Source organism: Vipera ursinii (genome assembly GCF_947247035.1).
Source record: "Vipera ursinii genome assembly, chromosome: Z".
In the NCBI taxonomy this organism is placed as follows: Eukaryota; Metazoa; Chordata; class Lepidosauria; order Squamata; family Viperidae; genus Vipera; species Vipera ursinii.
Genome location: NC_139517.1, coordinates 14,180,993 through 14,201,409, shown reverse-complemented (window position 1 = coordinate 14,201,409; position 20,417 = coordinate 14,180,993). Strand labels below are relative to the sequence as shown.

Genomic DNA, 20,417 nt, shown 5'->3' with positions numbered 1-20,417 from the left:
TGGGAGGGGCCGAACCATGTGTGCCCATTTATGACCATGTGACCTGTACACACACACACACACACACACACACACACACACACGATAAAAACCAATAGGTAAAAAGTCATGATGGGCAGGTGCTGGTAGCAAAGGGGAGGGTTACATTTCTGTCCTTTGCTTCTACACACCCATTAACTCCTGCCCTTCAGAAATTTCACTGCCTTGCTTACCTACAGCATTCAAGATTCATGGCACCAGCAAATCAGGATTTCCAATCTACCTGATTTCACCCACCGACTTTTTCCAGGCTCTCTGCAGATGACCTAATCCCTACTTTTCCTGCTGAGAAAACCAGGAGCGCTTCTCATTCCAGAGCATCTGAGTATCCCAGCTCCTGGTTGCTGCTCCTTGCTTTAATTTACCAAGCTCAGAAATACTAACCATCTGCTTCCTCGTTGCCACGTACCACAATGAGCTGCAACGTGCTCCTCTATGGGCTACCTGCCTTGGGAATCTACGCGCTGGCATCTCACTGTCTTCGGAAGAAGCCACATCTCCTTCACAAACCGCACAGGTTTCCCGTTCGATGCTTGCATGTCTCTCACAGGGGTGGTAAGTTGTCAGGTGTAAATTGGGTATTTTGGATGGAGTGGCTTTGCGGGCAGCTAGAGGGAGGCTGGAGAGGCCAGCATGTCCACCTCAGCTGCAAGTCAAGGATGAATGAGGGAAGCAAGGAGAAAAAGGCAATAAGTCATGAGACTCCTGCCTCTGCTTCTCCTCTTGAGAAGTGGGCAGGTGGGATATTTGCATTTCTTCCTGCTCCGCGGTGTTAGTCTCAAGACTTGTAAAGCCACATTCCTAAAGCCCAAAGCAGAACCTACCTTCCAAGGAGGTAGACTGCCCAAGATAAAGTTTCTTGGAATCTGATTTCCTCTTCAGGTGCTGGAGAGCAGATTGAGAACACTTTGGGCGCCTTTAAAAAGTGAGTAATGCAATCTCCACTCTACCTCAACTTGCCCTTCTTCTGCACTAATCCTGTCCTTCAACTTCTCTTGCCAATCTTTGCATCTTCCCAGTGCAGTGAGCCAGGGGACAAACCTGCTTGAACTCGATTGCCACATAACGAAAGATGGGGTTGTGGTTGTGTCCCATGATGAAAATCTGAAACGCCAGACAGGGCACAACATTGATATCAGCCTCACAAAGTATAAGGTGAGCGTCTCTAGATCCCTGGTCCCCCACATGCTCTGGCTTTGGGTTGTTTATTCAGTTCCATTCTATGACAGATTTTAAGGCAACGTATGTAATGTTCCCAGACTGTTTCACATATACATACATACATACATACATACATACATACATATATATATATATATATATATATATATATATATATATATATATAGTGCTGCGTAACAGAGTGAGCACCTGTTACTTGTCCCAGCTTCTGCCAACCTAGCAGTTCAAAAGCACGTAAAAATGCAAGTAGAAAAATAGGGACCACTACGGTGGGAAGGTAACAGCGTTCCGTGCGCCTCTGGCGTCTAGTCATGCCAGCCACATGACCACGGAGACGTCCTCGGACAAGTGCTGGCTCTTCGGCTTTGAAACAGAGATGAGCACCGGCCCCTAGAGTTGGAAACGACTAGCACGCATGTGCAGGGGAACCTTTACCTTTATCTATATATATAAAAGTGTTAACAATGGAGAGTGTTAATATATATCCCATTGAGCTAGGTTGGGTGGAGTGTGTGTGATTCGCCCAAAGTCACCTCGTGAAATGTATGACTGGGAGAGGGCTTGTCTTTGGGTTGGGCACCATTGTAATGATATAATGATCCTTGACAAAACCACCATTGTGCCATCACAATGCAAACTTCACCACTTTTGAGAGCGCAACACGATATCACATAACAAAAGACATGAAGCTTGGGTCACGACAGAATAAGGCTGCATTTGGATGAAGGTGTTGATCTCCTACAAATGGATCTATCTTGGACCTTATCACTCCTATTTCAGCATTCCAACCACTGCACCCCAAGGGCTTTATCCATTTTCCAGAAACAAGATCACTTCCATATTACTCCCTTTGAACAATGGTTCTAGCTCTATGGGGAAAACCAAAGAGCTTCTCCAAAAACTTCTAGGAAGGCCTGCTCTCCATTCCCTCCTTTCAACACATATGGCAAATCTCTCTCAAAACCACTCTTACCACTCCTTACTCTCATTGGTTGTGTTCCCTAGGATTTGCCACACTATCTGTCTTCTCTGGAGGTGACGTTTGCTCCAGGTGAGTAGGACTATGAGTTGCTTTGGGGGAAAATGCTCTGTGGTAGAAAGCAAATCATCTGTTCTCTTTGTCCCTGAGAAAAATGCTCAGTTCTTTGTAGCAACCCTCAACCTACCCTTCCCAACAGGAAGCTTCTCCCATGGCACTGATCATCAGATTCCTCGTTTGGAAGAGGTTTTTGAGCAGTTCCCTTCAGTCCCGATTAACATTGAAATTAAAGAGGATAATGATGAGCTCATCCATCAGGTAAGAAACCCAACTGAGCTATTCAAATGGCTTTCCTGTCCAACATCTCCAGCACCATTTTACATGGAGCACAGACCTTGGCCAATGTCCACCTTCCAGCCTCTACATCTCTCTTGCTTTTATACCTGTCAACATGAAGCTATGTTATTCACCAAAACAGTCTCCCATGCACAGAACCATATTCAACTTGAAAATCTCTTATCAATTAAGATACAGGACACTTTCTATTTTTCTAGCAGACAAAAATAATGTTAATAGTAGAGGTGTTCCTTGTGCGTCTAATCACACTTGGTCAATAAAAAAATATCCAACCCTACCCTACCCTACCCTACTCTATTCTATTCTATTATTTCTATTCTTATTTCTATTTCTATTGCTGTTCTCTCATTCCTGTAATTCAGTCACATTCCTAAGAATATATAGAACATCCAGGAAGATGTTGACCTCCCAGGTCTCATTCCACTTCTGCAGTTAACTCTTTCATCTGAGGCTGCTCAAATCTGTTGAGAAATTTGGATTCATCATTTTGAAGGAAAAAAAAGTTTGCTACAGGAATGAACTTTCCATGGGTTTTAAAACATATCTGGGATTTTACATAAAAATGGCAGCCATAGAGGAAAGGAAATAAGTAATCAAAGGCTTACATAGTGTCAAGAAATATTCACAACATTGAATTATGGAATCATAATTTAGAGCAGGAACTGGCAGTCTTCTCCTGAGAGATAACTAATTTTGTATAAGGCTTTCAGTTTTGCTAGGACCAGGAATATCACAGGCTGCCGGAGTCACCAAAACCAAAAGAATCACAATTTTTTAGGTCCTTTTGACCATATAACAACAGAGAGTCCTCAGTTTACAACCATTTGTTCTGAAGTTGTGAAGAAAAGTTATTTATGACCCGGTCCTTGCACTTACAGTCATTGTAGCATCCCCCTGATCAAAATTTGGACACTTGGCAACTAGCATGTATTTATGGAGGTTGCAGCGTCTGAGGGTCACTTCATCCCATTTGCAACCTTCTCAGATGGCTCCCAACAAACAGGGTCAATGGGGGAAGCCAGATTTGCTTAATGACTGCAGTGATTCACTTAATCATGGCAAAAAAGTTGTAAAATCGGGCACGACTCATTTAAAAATGGCTTATCAGTGGAAATTCTGGTCCCCATTGTGATTATAAGATGATGACTACCTATATTTTATGGTACTGTGAACTTGGAAGCTTTAGAGCAGACATGTCAAACACAATTCCATTGAGGGCTGCATCGGCATTGTGGTTGCCCTCAAGGGGCCGGGTGGGTGTGGCCAGGGTGGGTGTGGCCTACTGGGTGGGTGTGGCTAGAGTGCGTATGGCCTACTGGGTGGGCGTGGCCAGCTCTACATCGTTCGCATCAAGGGTGCCTATGGGGGCCTGGGCAGGAGTGGGACAGATCTGAGGGTGTCTGGCAGAAGGAGGGTCTCTGGTCCATGGCCAAGGCAGTGGGGGCCGTTCCCTCACCACTTCCAGGATGGCTTCGCAGGCCACATGAAACCATGTTGCGGGCCGGATCCAGCCCCCGGGCCTTGTGTTTGACATGTCTGCTTTAGAGGCAGTAAAAGAATAAAGAGAGCTATAATTAGCCTATGGTCTTCAACTTGTCATCTTTGTGCCGAGAGTACAGGTGGCCACAGTCCTGGCTAGCGGATTGGGAGCCCGACATACAGGTATAGTCCTTGACTTACAACAGTTCATTTAGTAACTGTTCAAAGTTACAATGGTACTGGGGAAAAGATGACTTGTCATTTTTCCCAGTTATGACAGTTGCAGCATTCCCGCGGTGACGTGATTTACATTCGGAAGCTTGACAACTGATTCATTCTTATGACAGACGCAGTATCTTGGGGTCGTGGGATCCCCTTTTGCAGCCTTCTGACCAGCAAAGTCAATGGGGAAGCCAGATCCGCTTAACAGCCCTGCTACTAATTTAACAACTGCAGTGGTTCACTTAACAAACACGGCCAGAAAAGTTGTAAAATGGGGCAAAACTCCCTTAACAAAATTTCTCACTTAGCAAATGAAATTTTGGGCTCCGTTGTGGTCGTACGTTGAGGACTACCTGTATTCATATCAGTGTTCAGATCAAGGTGTTAGAAGAAGCTGAATGTCTGTAGAGCTCCACAATATAGTAGGAAAATGCGTAAGACTACCTTTGCCCAAATCAATGCCCAACAGAGAAACCCAGATTGGTGGCTTCAGACTCCCTTTTCACTCATCTGATTGGTGCTTCTGCAACTAAAAACTTGACATTCCTTCTAGAAATCCGTTATCTGAGTATGTGTTATTTTGCCTTCTTCCTGTGAACACAGGTAGCGCATCTTGTCCAGAAATACCATCGTTCCCACATCACCATCTGGGCCTCCGTACAGAATCGAATACTTAAAAAATGCCACAAAGCTGTGCGTACCAAATGTCTTTTTCTCCAGTTTCACACCTTATGTTTACAAACCCTTTTTTTGCTTAAAGCAGGGGTCTCCAAACTTGGCCCTTTTATGACTCGTGGACTTCTCCCAGAATTCCTCAGCCAGCCATGAGGGCCAAGTTTGAAGACCCCTGGCTTAAAGATTCAGGATGCATAAAGATAATGTAAGTTTTTTTTCAATTCTTCAGACAGCAGTAAATAAAGTATCCCTTAACAGAAGTCCTCCTCTACTTACAAACATTCATTTAGTGACCTGGTTACCATGGTGCTGAAAAAAAGTCACTTACCTCACACTTACAAACGTTGTAGCATCTCCACTGTTACAAATTCGGGTGCTTGGCAACTGTCCTGTATTTATGACCGTTGCTGTGTCTCAAGAGTCATGAGAGCCTCTGACAAGCACAGTCAACGGGGGGAAGCCAGACTCGCTTAACAAGTGTGTGATTCACTTATCAACCACAGCCAAAGTGTCATAAAATTAGGCACAACAACTCACTTAAGACCACCTTATGTAGCAGTGGGAAAGTTCCTGTCACAATTGTGGTTGTAAGTCGAGGATTACTTGTAACACATTAGAGCACGGGGGTCAAACTTGCCGTGTCACGTGGCATGTCGTGATGTATCGAGACTTTTTCTGCATTGCCGGAGCTGGGGTGGGCATAGCCTCAGCACAATGCAACCAGCCCGTGGGCTGGCAGTTTGACACCCCTGCATTAGAGCATGGTTAAAAACTCCCCTCCCTTTCTCCTTTCTCTCCTTAAGCTTTCTTTGTAGACCAACATGTTACACCTGCTTTTTCTAATTCTGCATAAGCATCAGACAGCAGTTCCCTACATCCACCAAGCAAGATGGAAAGACTGTGTTAAGCAGTTGTGTTTGCCAAGTCAGGGCAAGAATTCCCTGGGGCATTTGGATACTCAGCGAGCTAGAAAACAAAGCAGTGGGATGAAGGGCAGAAACCTTCCTAGGACTTGAAGTGTAGGCATGACGGTAGGCGGTATATAAATTAAATTAATAAAATAAATAAATAAATAAAATAAAATCCTCCCACTGTCTAAAATAAAAATAAATGTTATTTATCCTCCAGAACAAAGACATGCCCTACATCTTCTCCAGGAAGAGAGTCATCGCCCTGCTTTGTCTCTGGTATCTTGGACTCCTGCCCTTCGTCCCTCTGAAGGAATCGTTCCTTGAATTCGTGCTGCCTTCGATCATAAACAGGTGACAGTCACTACAAGGGTGGGTGATTCAGGCAGAAAAATATACAGACTTAGAAACTTGGTCATCTATCTACCGTAATGATCAGACTTCGGAAGTCGCGGGCCCTTCAAACAGAGCCGTGTGCCAGCTTTGGAGAAACACTTTCCTGGCATGCTAATTCTGAGAAAAGGGAGGGTTATTTTGTGTCCACATCACACAATGGCCTTTCTGCAGGACCAGTAGCTAAGCAGCATCCAAGAATTCTCAACCGAGGAGAGCAGAGAAGTAGGCAACCTTGGCTCTTTTAGGACTCGTGGACTTCAACTCCCAGCATTCCTGAGCCAGCCATGCTGAGGGGAAAGGGAGAGGTTTCCAAGCTGAGCCATGCTGGCTCTGGAATTCTGGGAGTTGAAGTCCACGAGTCATAAAAGAGCCAAGGTTGCCTACCCCTGGTCTATCAGCTCCAGTGAGCCATGGCCAAGGCTGCCCTCTCAAACCCTTTGCTCTGGCTTTGCTTGCGTTTTGTATGAGACATCCTATCTCCAGCTGCTCCTGCTCATCCAATACAGCTAGTCCTCGACTTACAACAGTTCATTTAGTGACAGTTCGAAGTTAGAACGGCACTGAAAAATGTGACTTACGACCATTTTCACAATTACCACCTTTGCAGCAACCCCATGATCATGTGATCAAAATTCAGATGCTTGGCATCTGGTTCATAGTTATTTATTTATTTATTTATTTATTTGATTTGTATACCGCCCTTCTCCCTAAGGACTCAGGGCGGTGAACAGTGAACATAAATAACAGAATGCACAATAGTTATCTTAAAACAATAATTAAAACAGAACCCATCAGACCAGATCGGATTGCTTAAAGAGATGTGTTTTTAGGTCGCGTCGGAAGGAGCAAAGGTCGGGAGCCATCCGGAGCTCAACCGGTAAACGGTTCCATAGGTCAGGCGCGCTCACAGAGAACGCCCTCCCTCTGGGAGCTATGACCGTTGCTGTGTCCCAAGGTCATGGGGTTGCCTTTTGTGACTTTCCAACAAGGAAGTCGGATTCATTTAATAGCTGGATTGCTAACTTATCAACTGCACTGAATCACTTAACAACTGTGGCAAGAAAGGTCGCAAAATGGGGCAAAACACACTTAACAAATGTCTCACTGAACCACAGAAATTTTGGGGTCAGTTGAGGACTACCTGTGCAATCTGATAAGGTTGACATGTGCCAGGTCCCATCCATTAATCAATGTCATCTGATGGGATCCGAGCCGTGTGCCTTTTCTATTGCTGTTCTATTGCTGTTCCTGTGGGACAACATTTTTCCAAGATCCAAATGGCCCTGCCTGTCGGTCTTCTGAAAGGCTAGGAAGACCAGCCTTTTCCCAGGCATTCAGTCCAGAGATGTGGGGAGTCCTTCTGGATCAATTGCTTCTGTCTGCAAGCTGCCTCTATTTGATTATATTTTATTCTTTTGCCAGTTGTCATTTTATATGCTACTCTGAGCTATATGTCAATCAGTGACCATGGAGCATGTATTCATGAGCCGTTAATGGTCTAGTAGTTAAGGCACTAGGCATGAAAGCCTACTGGATGACTTTGGACTAATTGTCAGGAGGCTGTGAGTTCTAGTCCCGCCTTAGGCATAAAAGCTGGCTGGATGACTTTGAGCCAATCACCAGGAGACGATGAGTTCTAGTCCCACTGTAGGAATGAAAGCCAGCTGGGTGATTTTGGGAAAGTCAATCTCTCTCAGTCCAACCCACCTCACAGGATTATTGTTGTGGGGAAAATTAGGGAGAGTAATTGGTATGTTCCCGACCTTCAGTTATTTATAAAAAATAATAAAGATGGGAAACAAACAGTTTGTTTAGTCTAAAGAAAAGATGGACTAGGGGTGACACAATAGCAGTATTCCAGTATTTAAGGGGCTGCCACAAAGAACGGTCAACCTATTCTCCAAAGCACCAGAAGGCAAGACAGGAAACAATGGATGGAAACTAATCAAGGAGAGAAGCAAGTTGGAATTAAGGAGAAACTTCCTAACAGGGGGGACAATTAACCAGTGGAACGGCTTGCCTTCAGAAATTGTAGGTGCTCCAACACTGGAGGTTTTTAAGAGACTGAACAGCCATTTGTCTCAAATTGTGTAAGGTCTTCTGCTTGAGCAGGGGGTTGGACTAGAAGATCTCCAAGGTCCCTTCCAGAAATATGAATACAGTAGTACTCTTTCCCCCTTCTCAGATAGCTTCTCCCCTTGCCACTTCTAGAACCAGTAAACATTTCACTGACCATCAACAGAAGGATGGCAACTACGTAGGATCTTTCGCTTCAGAGGCAATTGCTGTGAAGCATAGCAAGAAAAGACTGGATTTTTTTTTTATAAGGCATAATGTTGACTCTTTGAGAAGCAGGAAGTATTAAAATGCAAAAAACACAAACCACCAAAGGAAATAACTCCCAAGGTTTCAAATTGGAATTATTTGAATCTCCTTGAAGTTCCAATATCTAAAAGGAATTCTGAAGGAAAAATGATGGAGGCTGGTGTGGAGGAGAAGCGACTTAGCAAAATTGCAGGTGCCTCGGGTTGTCTTCTCCTCCCATCGGAGTCTTCCACCCAGCATCAACACAACAGAGTTGCCAATAAATGCTGCAACCTTTGACACAGCTGTGGGAGGAGAATGGAGGAGATGCTCTTTTGCAGCTCTGCAGCCTCCAGCAAATAGTTCAGCAGCCAAACAAAAGACTGGTGTTTTCCTTCAGGAGCAGAGAGTGCAAAAGGGAAGTATAGCAATGCAGCAACACAAAGCACAGTATAAAAAAATTGCAAGAGCTCTACATGCAGCCATTAACAGGGAAAAAAAGAAGAAATCTCAGAGGCAACTTAAGACAGAGCAGGCTTAAGAAAGAAATGTTAATGCATAGTAGTAATAGTCTCGAGGACAGTATACAGCAGGGGCTCCCAATCTTGGCAACTTTTAAGATGTGTGGACCTCAACTCCCAGAATTCCCCAGCCAGCTGCTGTATACAGGTAGAGCTCAACTTATGACCACAGAAACCAGAAAGTTCATCATTAAGTGGTGCAGTAATTGCGTGAGATCTCACAAGAAAATACTCAATTCTACCTTCTTTTTTTTTGCCATGGTGGTTAAGTGAATCACTGTGGTGGTTAAATAAGTCATCACATGACTGCAACCTGTGACCTTCCCTGCCAGCTTCCCCACTTGCATCTTGGAAGCTGGGATGGAAGGTCACAGACGTTGTCCTATGATTGTCAAGCGTCCCAATCACAATCATGTGACTGACGGTGGGGATGGAGAGACGGTCGTAAGTGCAAGGGCAGCCCTAAGATGCTTTTTTTCCCCCAACTCAGTCGTAACTCTGAACAGTCACCAAATGAATGGTCATTAGTGGGATGGAACAATGTGTACCTGGAGCAGCAGAAAACCTTGGACCACACAAAGTTTTCCCAAAAAGAAAAGAGAGTGCAGTCTCTTAATCTGAGCATTTTTTTAAGAAAGCCAAAGTTTTGCAATAGTAGTGGAGAATATCTGTGGCTCGGGTGTAGGATGAGGGTGAAGGTTTTGGTTTTTTTTAATAATATATTTTATTAATTTTTTAACATGGTCACCTTAATAGTCGGTAAACAGTGTGTTGTCTGGGTTTACATTTAAAAAACGTTCGCTAACGATTGGTTTCTATGATCTATAATCCACAAAATAGCTTTACTTAATTTCCTCTTCTTCCCATAATGTTCTCTTTTACCAACCTTAACACACTTCTTATTGTTTTGATGGATAACAATTGAATGTAAATTTTTTTCTAATATTTCCACAAATAATGATCACATCAATATAATATTTCTTTTCTATCTAGTCCAGACATGTCAAACACAAGGCCTGGGGGCCAGATCCAGCCCGCAAAGTGGTTTCATGTGGCCCGTGAAGCCATCCTGGAAACAGTGAGGGAATGGCCCCCGCTGCCTTGGCCCTGGCCCAGAGACCCTCCTTCTGCCAGAGACCCTCAGATCTGTCCCACTCCTGCCCAGGCCCCCATAGGCACCCTTGATGGGAACGATGTATAGCTGGCCATGCCCACCCAGTAGGCCATACACACTCTAGCCACACCCACCCGGTAGGCCACGCCCACCCAGGCCATACCCACCCGGCCCCCTGAGGGCAACCGCAATGCTGATGCGGCCCTCAATGAAATTGAGTTTGACACCCCTGAATCTAATCTATAAAAAACTATACAGTTAGAAAGTTAGCATATCATGGTATATCGGCAGTTGGCCAGATATATATTCCTTATAAAAGAAGCATTGAATATTGCACATCGCCACCAACATAATAAATAATGCAGTCCTTTCTATTTTCTGTGTGCGAGTGTGTGTTTGCCTTGGAGTCAGCCAGAGACACTAGTGCCTGCTGTTTTCCTGGCAGCTTTTTCCAGAAATTTTCTGCTCCATTATGCTACAAGTAATACACACCATCAGTTGTTTGTGCTCTTCGTGGAATCTTCTTTCCATTTTAGCTGGATAAACTTATTATAAGAGAGTCTATAATTTATTTCCAACAATCTGGGAGCTTCAAAACTAGTTTTCCCAGCCAGGAAAAGAGTCATTTGTCTCTTATTAATATTAAAAGTGCATTATTTGAAATGAAGCTTAAAGGACAGCCACCTCACCAGGCTGAGTGGAGCATGCCTGTAAGCAGATTGTATTATGAGGGACAATAGAGGGAGTATTAATTATTGTTGTTCTTGTAATCCAGACATGTCAAACACAAGGCCCCGGGGCCGGATCCAGCCCACGAAGTGGTTTCATGTGGCCCACGAAGCCATCCTGGAAAGAGTGAGGGAACGGCCCCCACTGCCTTGGCCCTGGCCCAGAGACCCTCCTCCTGCCAGGGACCCTCAGATCTGTCCCACTCCTGCCCAGGACCCCATAGGCACCCTTGATGCGAACCATGTAGAGCTGGCCACGCCCACCCAGTAGGCCATACGCACTCTAGCCACGCCCACCCAGTAGGCCACGCCCACCCAGGCCACACCCACCCAGCCCCTTGAGGGCAACTGCAATGCTGATGCGGCCCTCAATGAAATTGAGTTTGACACCCCTGATCTAGTCATTCTGGTTGCCTCATCATAGATCCCGCTTACCGTTCTTGTTCACATTTGTTTTTCCCACAATAGTCAAGACATTCTTACTGGTTAAGATTTTCTCAAAGTTAATTACATTTGGATACTTGATTCTATTTTTTTCTCAGGTAAACCATCCCATAACTTTTACCTTACTTAAGGAATAAATAAGAGGGGGGAAAAAGAGGAAAAAAAGAACAAGGGTAAAGAGGGATAAAAAGATAGAATACTACTGAAAGTCCAAGGTTCCTCTAAGCCAGCGTTTTCCAACCTTAAGAACTTGAAGATGCGTGGACTTCAACTCCCAGAATTCCCCAGCCAGCATAGCTGGCTGGGGAATTCTGGGAGTTGAAGTCCACACATCTTCAAGTTCCTAAGGTTGGGAAACGCTGCTCTAAGCTAATACATATTTCCAAAATTTTTCCATTCTTTTTTTTTTACCATAATTAAGAATGCATTTAATCTTTAAATATTGCATTTAATAAATCTAGTCATTCTGGCCTTTTAACTCTTATTCAAAACAATTTTTTCAATCCATTGTAATTTTCTTAAAATCAATCACACTTAAATATCTAAAATATGTCTAAAATATGAGGGTGAAGGTTTGTTTCCCGAGCTTCCCCGAACGCCGCTGAAGAGGTTACCTAGCCTGGTAACAAAATGTTTGGAAACCCGCCCACAACCTGAGAGAATGAATCTTCACCCTCAAGGCCGAAAGTCCCACCTGTTTGTTCCTGCAGGTACACATTCCATCACATCAAGAGAGGACAAGCTGTATAGGAAATTGTAGCAAAACAATGTTGGCTTGTTTTTCATTCAATCTTATCTGATTCTCAGAGACTGCGGTTTTCTTGGCCAGGTTTTTCAGAAGTGGTTTGTCACCCACTCCTTCCTAGGGCTGAGAGAAAGCGACTGGCCCAAGGTCACCCAACTGGTTTTGTGCCTAACTTGGGGCTAGAAATCCCAGTCTTCTGGTTTTGAGCCTAATGCCTTAACCACTATGCTAAACTGGCTCTCTTAGAATAATAACAGTATAAATGCTGCCATAAAGTAACAGTAATCGAGGAGCAATAATGTATTGCAATAGTCATTACCACAGGAATAGTATGGGGTTAACAATAGAATGAGGGACCCGGTGGCTCAGTGGGTTAGGACCCTGAGCTTGTTGATCAGAAGATCAGCAGTTTGGCGGGTCGAATCCCGAGTGCCACGTAGCAGAGTGAGCACCTGTTACTCGTCCCAGCTTCTGCCAACCTAGCAGTTCGAAAGCATGTAAAAATGCAAGTAGAAAAATAGGGACCACTACAGTGGGAAGGTAACAGCGTTTCGTGCGCCTTTGGCGTCTAGTCCACAGAGATGTCCTTGGACATCCTCGGACAAACGCTGGCTCTTCGGCTTTGAAACAGAGATAAGCACCGGCCCCTAGAGTTGGAAATGACTAGCACACATGTGCGGGGGAACCTTCACCTTTACTAACAGTAGAATAGAATAGAGGAAGTACTCCTGTATCATTTTGTTTTTAGCAAATAAAACATCTCTCATGGGAAGACATAAGAAAACCACCTGTCCAGGGTCCAATGATTCTGTGTCTCTCTTGGATCTGAATCCATCTAACTGGGTGCAGTTTAACAAAGAAACTTAATGCACAAGGCATTCAGTTACATCAGGTCTCACAGCTTGGGGCTTTTCCCCTATAATGTGACTAACGCCTAAGTTAATTGGACAGGATAAAGTTAAGCTGATCTTCCTCACATGTTCTCTTTCATGTTCTGTAGAAGTTTAGTTGTGAAGAAAAACAGGGCAGGTGTGTAAAAATTATTCTAAGAGTTTCTCCCGTCAACAACCAGATGCGTTTGTCATATGTTTTGTAATTCATGGATTCTTGGGGGGGGGGAAGTGTGGGATCCAAAATTTTAGAGGAGGAACAGCAGGAAACCAGCAGTTGTCAGGAGCTTGTTAATTTTGCCACCTTTTTGTTTTGTTTAATCGTAGGACTTATTTTCCAGTGGAAAAGGGAAGACTTGGATCACTACTGGCAAAATTTACCACCAAGTGAGTGACACAGAGCTGTGGTTTTAATTGTTTCGTTGCTACTAAGTATTCCTTTCCTTCATCACCTTCTCTCCTTTCCCAGCAGGAGAGTTCTTAATGAAGCCCCATAACCCAAGCCAGCTGTTTCCCTGCTAGAGACAATAAATTTCAGAAAAATAACCCCTCTCTCCCCAAGTGAGACTATGATTTTTCTCATATCTAGCTGTTTTTCCCTTTTTCTGCTGGGCTCTGCAATAGATAAAGTAGAGTGGTTACACCTAAACCTCTTGTATTGCTATTTCTTTCCTTTCCCAACAGGGTGGCAATGCATAAACAGCTGTTCAAACATCTGGAAGACAGAGGAATACAAGTATGTTGGGGAAGACTGAGAAATCAGAATTTTGGGTGGCAGCCTAGTCTCTACTTCTGGGGATGATCAGAATTATTATTTATTTATTCATTTATTATTAAAGTTATATGCCGCTCATCTCACTATTAAGCAACTCTGGGTGGCTTACAATATTATAAACATTGATATAAGCAATTAAAACATCAAAAGAGAAAAAACTTTGGGCATCAAAAGTTAAAATACTAAGTTAACAACAAAGCGAATAAAATGAAATGTGTACTCCGGGTGGAGTTGGGATCTTCTAATAGTCTACTAGCCACCTTGGAAATGAGACCACCTCCCATTGGGGCCCCAGGCCAGTTGGCAAAGTCAGGTTCTTTCGGAAGGCCAAGAGGGCGAGGGCAGATCTCACCTCAAGTGGCATGACGTTCCAAAGGGCAGGAGCCACAGCAAAAAGGCTTTCCCATTGGATCTCACCAGCTACAATTCCTTGGCCAACTGAATCCAGAGCCTCCCACTCCTGCCAAACTAAGTAGGGAGGGCCAATCCCATCAGGGTGAGACTGTTTTTCAGATAACCTGGACCTACATGGGGCTTTAAAGGTAATGACTAACACCTTGAATACCGGAAGCAAATCAGCAACCAATGCAGTTCGTGTAGCAGTGGTGTAACATGGGCCACTCTAGGGACCCCTAAAACTGTTTGCGCTGCTGCATTTTGTGCCAGCCATAGCTCCCAAATGCTCTTCAAGGGTAGCTCCACGTAGAGTGGATTGCAGTAGTCCAAGTGCAAGATGACCCCAGGCCCTCAGTGGCTGAGCCTGAATTAAAACCTGAGTTGGAACAATTGCCAAAAAAAATTTGCTATTGGCCTAGCTAACAGGGGTGTATGTTTTAGCTTCTGAGTACAGATAGTCCCTGACTTACAGCCATTTGTTTAGTGACTGCTCAAAGTTACAACAGCACTGAAAAAAGTGACTTATGACCGTTTTTCATACTTACAACCATTGCTGCATCCCTATGGTCACGTGAGCAAAATTCAGGCAACTGTAGTGTTCGTATTTATGACGGTTGCAGTGTCCTGGGGTTATATGATCACCTTCTGCGATCTTCTGATAAGAAAGGGAACAAGATTCACTTAACAATTGTGTTACTAACTTAACAACTGCAGTGATTCACTTAACAACCATGGCAAGAAAGGTTGTAAAATGGGCAAAACTCGCTTAACTGTCTTGCTTAGCCACAGAAATTTTGGGCTCAATTGCAGTCATAAGTCAAGGACTACTTCTACTCCATGTAGATCCATGAATGTGGTACATCCACAGAAATCTCCATGTCTTGCCTGATCATTTCTATATATATATATTTGAAGCTTGCATGCTAGAAGCCATTTTGAATTCTCAAACACAATCTTTTTTTCTCTCTAAGAAAACCACATTTGTATTTTCACCAACGCTGTAAGAAAGGATGAGGAAGAACCAACTTCCCAGTTTTCCATAATCATTTTTACAGGAATGTTCATACTATAGTATCAAAATGTCAAACATGAGTTCCAGTCCTAAAAGCTTGGCTATCCTCTTTTAACAGAAGATTAAATTGTGGGAAATTCTAATAATGTGGAATTGCTAACCACGTTAAAGACTTCACCTTTCCAAACTCCAAGTTAGAGGCGTCCTACCTCTAACACCCTCTACACCAGTATCTTTTAAACTTGGCAACTTGTGTGTGGATTTCAACTCCCAGAATTCCCCAACCATTCTGGGAGTTGAAGTCCACCCATCTTAAAGTTGCCAAGTTTTTAAAAAAACACCCCTCTACTCTTTTCTAGTTTCCCCTGTGTCTGTGACATAGGCTAATGCAACCATACTTCACAGGGTTTATTTCAGATAACCAATCACAAGACTTTTTCTGCAGCTTGTTGCTAAGGTAGGGATGGCAGCAGAAGCAAAGATTCTTCTTCTTCCCTGCAGTGACAAGATGCTTTGCACTTGGTCTGCTGAGGAAATGCTGGAGAAATAATTGTACATATAAATAATAGACTTTTACAAGGGAAATCTGGTTTCAGACAGTTCTCTGAAGATTCTATATTATTACTATATAATATGGAATGGAATGGAATGGAATGGAATGGAATGGAATGGAATGGAATAGAATAGAATAGAATAGAATAGAATAGAATAGAATAGAATAGAATAGAATAGAATAGAATAGAAGCTGGAAGGGACCTTTGAGGTCTTCTAGTCCAGCCCCCTGCCCAAGCAGGAGAACTTATGTTTATATATCCAGCCAGATGTTTAGACTGGATTTGGCAAGAACATAGGATAGGCAGATACAGGTAGTCCTTGACTTAGGACCACAATTGAGCCCAAAATTTCTGTTGTCAAGTAAGACATTTCTTAAGTGAGCTTTGCCCCATTTTACAATCTTACTTGCCAGTTATTTTTTTTTATTAAAGAATTTTACAGATACATTTTAAACATAAAAAACATAAAAAGCCATCCCCCCCACCCAGTTCCCCCTCCCTCTCCCTCCCCCCCCCGACTTCCCAGAGCATAATACAGGGTATTGACCCTAACAATCTTAAACTATAATATGCAAACTAACTATAATAACATTTTGAGTCCTATCGCACTTTAACTCTCCTTAAAAATAACTAAATAATAACAAATCTTCTAAATCTAATACTCATTCAAATGCTAAAAGAAACTTTTTGGTCCCATATTTATTCTGGATATAATCAATCCATCTTCTCCATTCCAGAATATATCTTTGTTGCGAATGGTCTTTCAAATATGCTGAGATTTTCGCCATTTCTGCCAGGTTCGAAGCTTTTAAAGTCCATTCTTCTATAGTAGGCAAATCCTCCTTCTTCCAATATTGTGCTACCGAAAGTCTTGCTGCCGTTATTAAATACAGCATCAATTGAGTTTCTATAGCAGTACAGTCTATAGTAATACCCAGCAAAAATAATTGTGGAGAATGTAAAGTCGCGTGCTTCACATAGAGACGGACACAGAGCTGAGGTAAAGATGAGTTTATTCTGAACAGAATGAACTGGGGAAACAGGGAAGCCTGGCGTCTATTTGTACCTGCCCAGGTGGATGGCATCCAATCAGTTCAAACCTGGGCTTCCTGCCAGTGCAGGTGACAATGGGTGTAGATCCTGGCTTCCCACCAGGCTGACCATGCCTGGGGCTGTCAACAGCTTAAGTCATTAGGCTTATCCTGAGTGAGCAGTTATCGCCCGGAGCTGTCCAGCCCCTCTGCTGATCTGCACCATCAGCCTCCTGCTGTGCTGTCCTTTGGGTATGCTGGGAGGCATACACTGCAGAGAAAATTTTATCTTTTTCTTAAAATATCTTCTGCATATTCCACCAAATTTTAATCCAAAAAGCTTTAACTTTTTTACAAGTTCACCATATATGTTAATACGTTGCATCATCACAACCACACCTCCAGCATTTAGGCTGATAATTTGAATACATAGATGCCAATTTCTTAGGATCTAAATGCCATCTATAAAACATCTTATAAAAATTCTCTATTAAATTTTGTGGCTGTGTAAATTTTACATTTCTGACCCAGATTGTTTCCCAAGTATCCATCATTATTGGTTCTTGAATATTCTGAGCCCATTTTATCATACAATCTTTAACAAGTTCCGTTTCTGAATCTAATTCTATCAATGCATTATATATCCTTCTTATATGTGCAGGATTTGATCTCTAATTTGTTTAATCAAATTTTCATCTACTATAGAAATATCAATTTTCTGATCCTGTTTCCATCTAGCTTGTAACTGCCCATACTGAAACCAAGTTTGTACTATCTTTTCTTCTTTTAAAATATTAAATGGCTTTAATTGCCACATATTTCTTTCCAATCTAAGAATTTCTTTATATGTAGTAAACATCATGCTTAAATCCCACATTTATATATTCTATCGCATATTTAGGTATTGCCCAAATTGGAATTTTAAGGTTCAGCTTATAACAGACATGTCAAACACAAGGCCCGGGGGCCGGATCCGGCCCGCGAAGTGGTTTCATGTGGCCCGCAAAGCCATCCTGGAAACAGTGAGGGAATGGCCCCCACTGCCTTGGTCCTGGCCCAGAGACCCTCCTTCTGCCAGAGACCCTCAGATCTGTCCCACGCCTGCCCAGGCCCCCATAGGCACCCTTGATGCGAATGATGTAGAGCTGGCCATGCCCACTCAGTAGGCCATACGCATTCTAGCCACGCCCACCCAGTAGGCCACGCCCACCCTGGCCATACCCACCCGGTCCCTTGAGGGCAACTACAATGCTGATGCAGCCCTCAATGAAATTGAGTTTGACACCCCTGACTTATAACAATATTTTTTCCAAACTCGCAACAGGGCATATCTTAATATATGTGTCTTAAAAACATTATCCACTTTTTTATCATACAATAAATAAGCATGCCAACCATATAACAAATCATATCCTTCAATATTCACTAATCTCTCTTGTGTTAAATTGAACCAATTACTAATTGATGATAATACCGCAGCTTCATACTATAATTTAAAGTTTACTTTAAGACCACCTCTTTCACGTGCAACTTGCATTATCTTAAGTTTAACTCTTGGTCTCTTCCCTGCCCAAACAAATTTATTAATACCTCTCTGCCATTCCTCCAAATATGAATCTTTTTTAAGTATAGGTATCATTTGAAACAAAAATAAGAATTTAGGTAAAACATTCATTTTCACAGCTGCAATTCTTCCCAATAAAGACAATTGCAATTTTTTCCAACTATCTAATTCTTTTTGTATTTTTAACCATAACAATTCATAATTATTTTTATATAATTTCACATTTGAAGTTGAAAGATATACCCCCAAGTATTTGACCTTTTTAACTATTTCAAATCCTGTTAGTTTTCCTAAAACTTCCTTTTGTTCTTTGGTCATATTTTTAGACAATATTTTAGTTTTTTGCCTATTTACCTTAAATCCAGAGACTTTTCCATATTGTAAAATTATTTCCATTAAATCTATAACCGATTGAGTTGGTTGACCTAATGTAATAACCAAATCATCCGCAAACGCTTTCAATCTATAATCTTGATCTTTAATTTTAATTCCCTTTATTTTCTTTGATTCACGTATCTTAATCAACAATATTTCCAATGTTAAAACAAACAATAATGGCGACAACGGACAACCCTGTCTTGTACCCTTTTCAATTTTACAAGCTTCTGTTAAGCTACCATTAATTATTATTTGAGCTGTTTGTTTTTGATATATTGCCCTAATAGATTGTAAAAACTTACCACCAAACTCCATTTTCTCCAAAACCTTAAATAAAAATTGCCAATTCAATTGATCAAACGCTTCTTCAGCATCCCAAAAAATCAGCGCTGCAGGGACTTGATTATTTCTTTCCAAATATTCTAATAAATTTACAATATGTCTCACATTATTTTTCATTTCCCTACCACTTATAAAACCTGTTTGATCAGAATAAATCATTTGCTGCATAACCCCCATTAATCTATTTGCTAAAATCTTCGCAAATATTTTATAATCATTATTTAAAAGCGATATAGGCCTATAATTTTTAAGTTGAACAAGATCTTGATCTTCCTTCGGAATCAAAGTTATAAATGCTGTTTTCCACGATGGAGGCTTGCCACAGTTATTAAGTGGATCATTGCGGTTGTTAAGTTAGTAACACGGTTGTAAAGTGAATCTGGCTTCCCCACTGACTTTGCTTGTCAGAAGCTCGCCAAAGGTGATCCTGTGACTCTGAGGCATTGCAACCGTCATAAATATGAGCCAGTTGCCAAACGTCTGAATTTTGATCACATGACCATAGGGATGCTGCAATGGTCGTATGTGTGAAAAAATGGTCATAGGTCACTTTTCCACTGCCGTTGTAATTTCGAATGGTCACTAAACGAACTAGGTTTGAAGTCTATCTGTATTACAGTTGTTTGGTGGTGTTAAAAGCATCATCGCAGGATCTTCCAGGTAAAGCTGCCTCATGCAACTGACTGATGGTGATTTTTGTCAATATTGCTGGTCTTCCAAGAGTTGCTCCAGAAATTTTGGGATTGCAGCAAAGGCACCTCTTCTGCTCGGTACTGTCTTGGCTTTGGTCATTTTATTTCCCATGTCTGCATTCTGGGATTGTATTTTTCCCTTTTCCTCTTTTCTGTTTAAGATTCTTCTGTGGGTTTTGAATGAAGAAAAAGACTTTGAGGAAGCCTTTAGCTATGGAGTCTCCGGAGTCATGTCTGACTACCCAACTCTTCTTCGGCATTACCTGGATGCTCACCCGCCACCACCTTCCCAGGCATAAATTGCTATCTTATCTTAGAATCACCGTTGACATTTCTGGTGGGGAATGGAGAGAGAAAAAGAAGATGAATGTGAACGATCGGTATACCTGTGTATACTGTAATTTTGAAAAGGAAAAAAAAATAACAATTCTGTTACCGATGTGGGGCATTTTCAGTAGCTGAGTAACATATTACGTACTGAAGCAAGGGACTGAAGATAATGCGAGGCTACTGTTTTGCTACAATCCTGCTTGTAGAACACTGACATTTTCATCATTCACCTCCTGGATAATCGGAACAAAAAGACAAAGAAGGAGGACAACTCTCTCATTTAACACTCAGCAAAACAAACAGAAATAAAAAAGCACTCGGTAAAGAATAATCAACTTTCTTTTTCTCCTGAGGGGAGTG

At 42.3% G+C, this 20,417-nt stretch overlaps 1 protein-coding gene across 1 annotated transcript; it reads left to right on the top strand.

Moving 5' to 3' along the window:
- Window positions 1–215: 215 nt before the first annotated feature.
- GDPD3 (glycerophosphodiester phosphodiesterase domain containing 3) lies at window positions 216–20,178 on the top strand. The gene is made up of 10 exons (XM_083379180.1): window positions 216–594; window positions 922–964; window positions 1,059–1,194; window positions 2,227–2,272; window positions 2,400–2,518; window positions 4,862–4,951; window positions 6,062–6,195; window positions 13,311–13,370; window positions 13,668–13,719; window positions 19,889–20,178. The coding sequence occupies exons 1-10, from the start codon at window positions 453–455 to the stop codon at window positions 20,024–20,026; spliced, it is 960 nt and encodes a 319-aa protein (XP_083235306.1). The 5' UTR covers window positions 216–452; the 3' UTR covers window positions 20,027–20,178.
- Window positions 20,179–20,417: the final 239 nt, after the last annotated feature.

Excerpts from the sequence above, each read along its gene's own strand:
- GDPD3 (XM_083379180.1), top strand. The coding sequence starts at position 453 with ATGAGCTGCAACGTGCTCCTCTATGGGCTACCTGCCTTGGGAATCTAC. Across the intron at positions 4,952-6,061 it reads TTAAAAAATGCCACAAAGCT|AACAAAGACATGCCCTACAT; the intron begins GTGCGTACCAAA and ends TTTATCCTCCAG. Across the intron at positions 13,371-13,667 it reads CTGGCAAAATTTACCACCAA|GGTGGCAATGCATAAACAGC; the intron begins GTGAGTGACACA and ends CTTTCCCAACAG.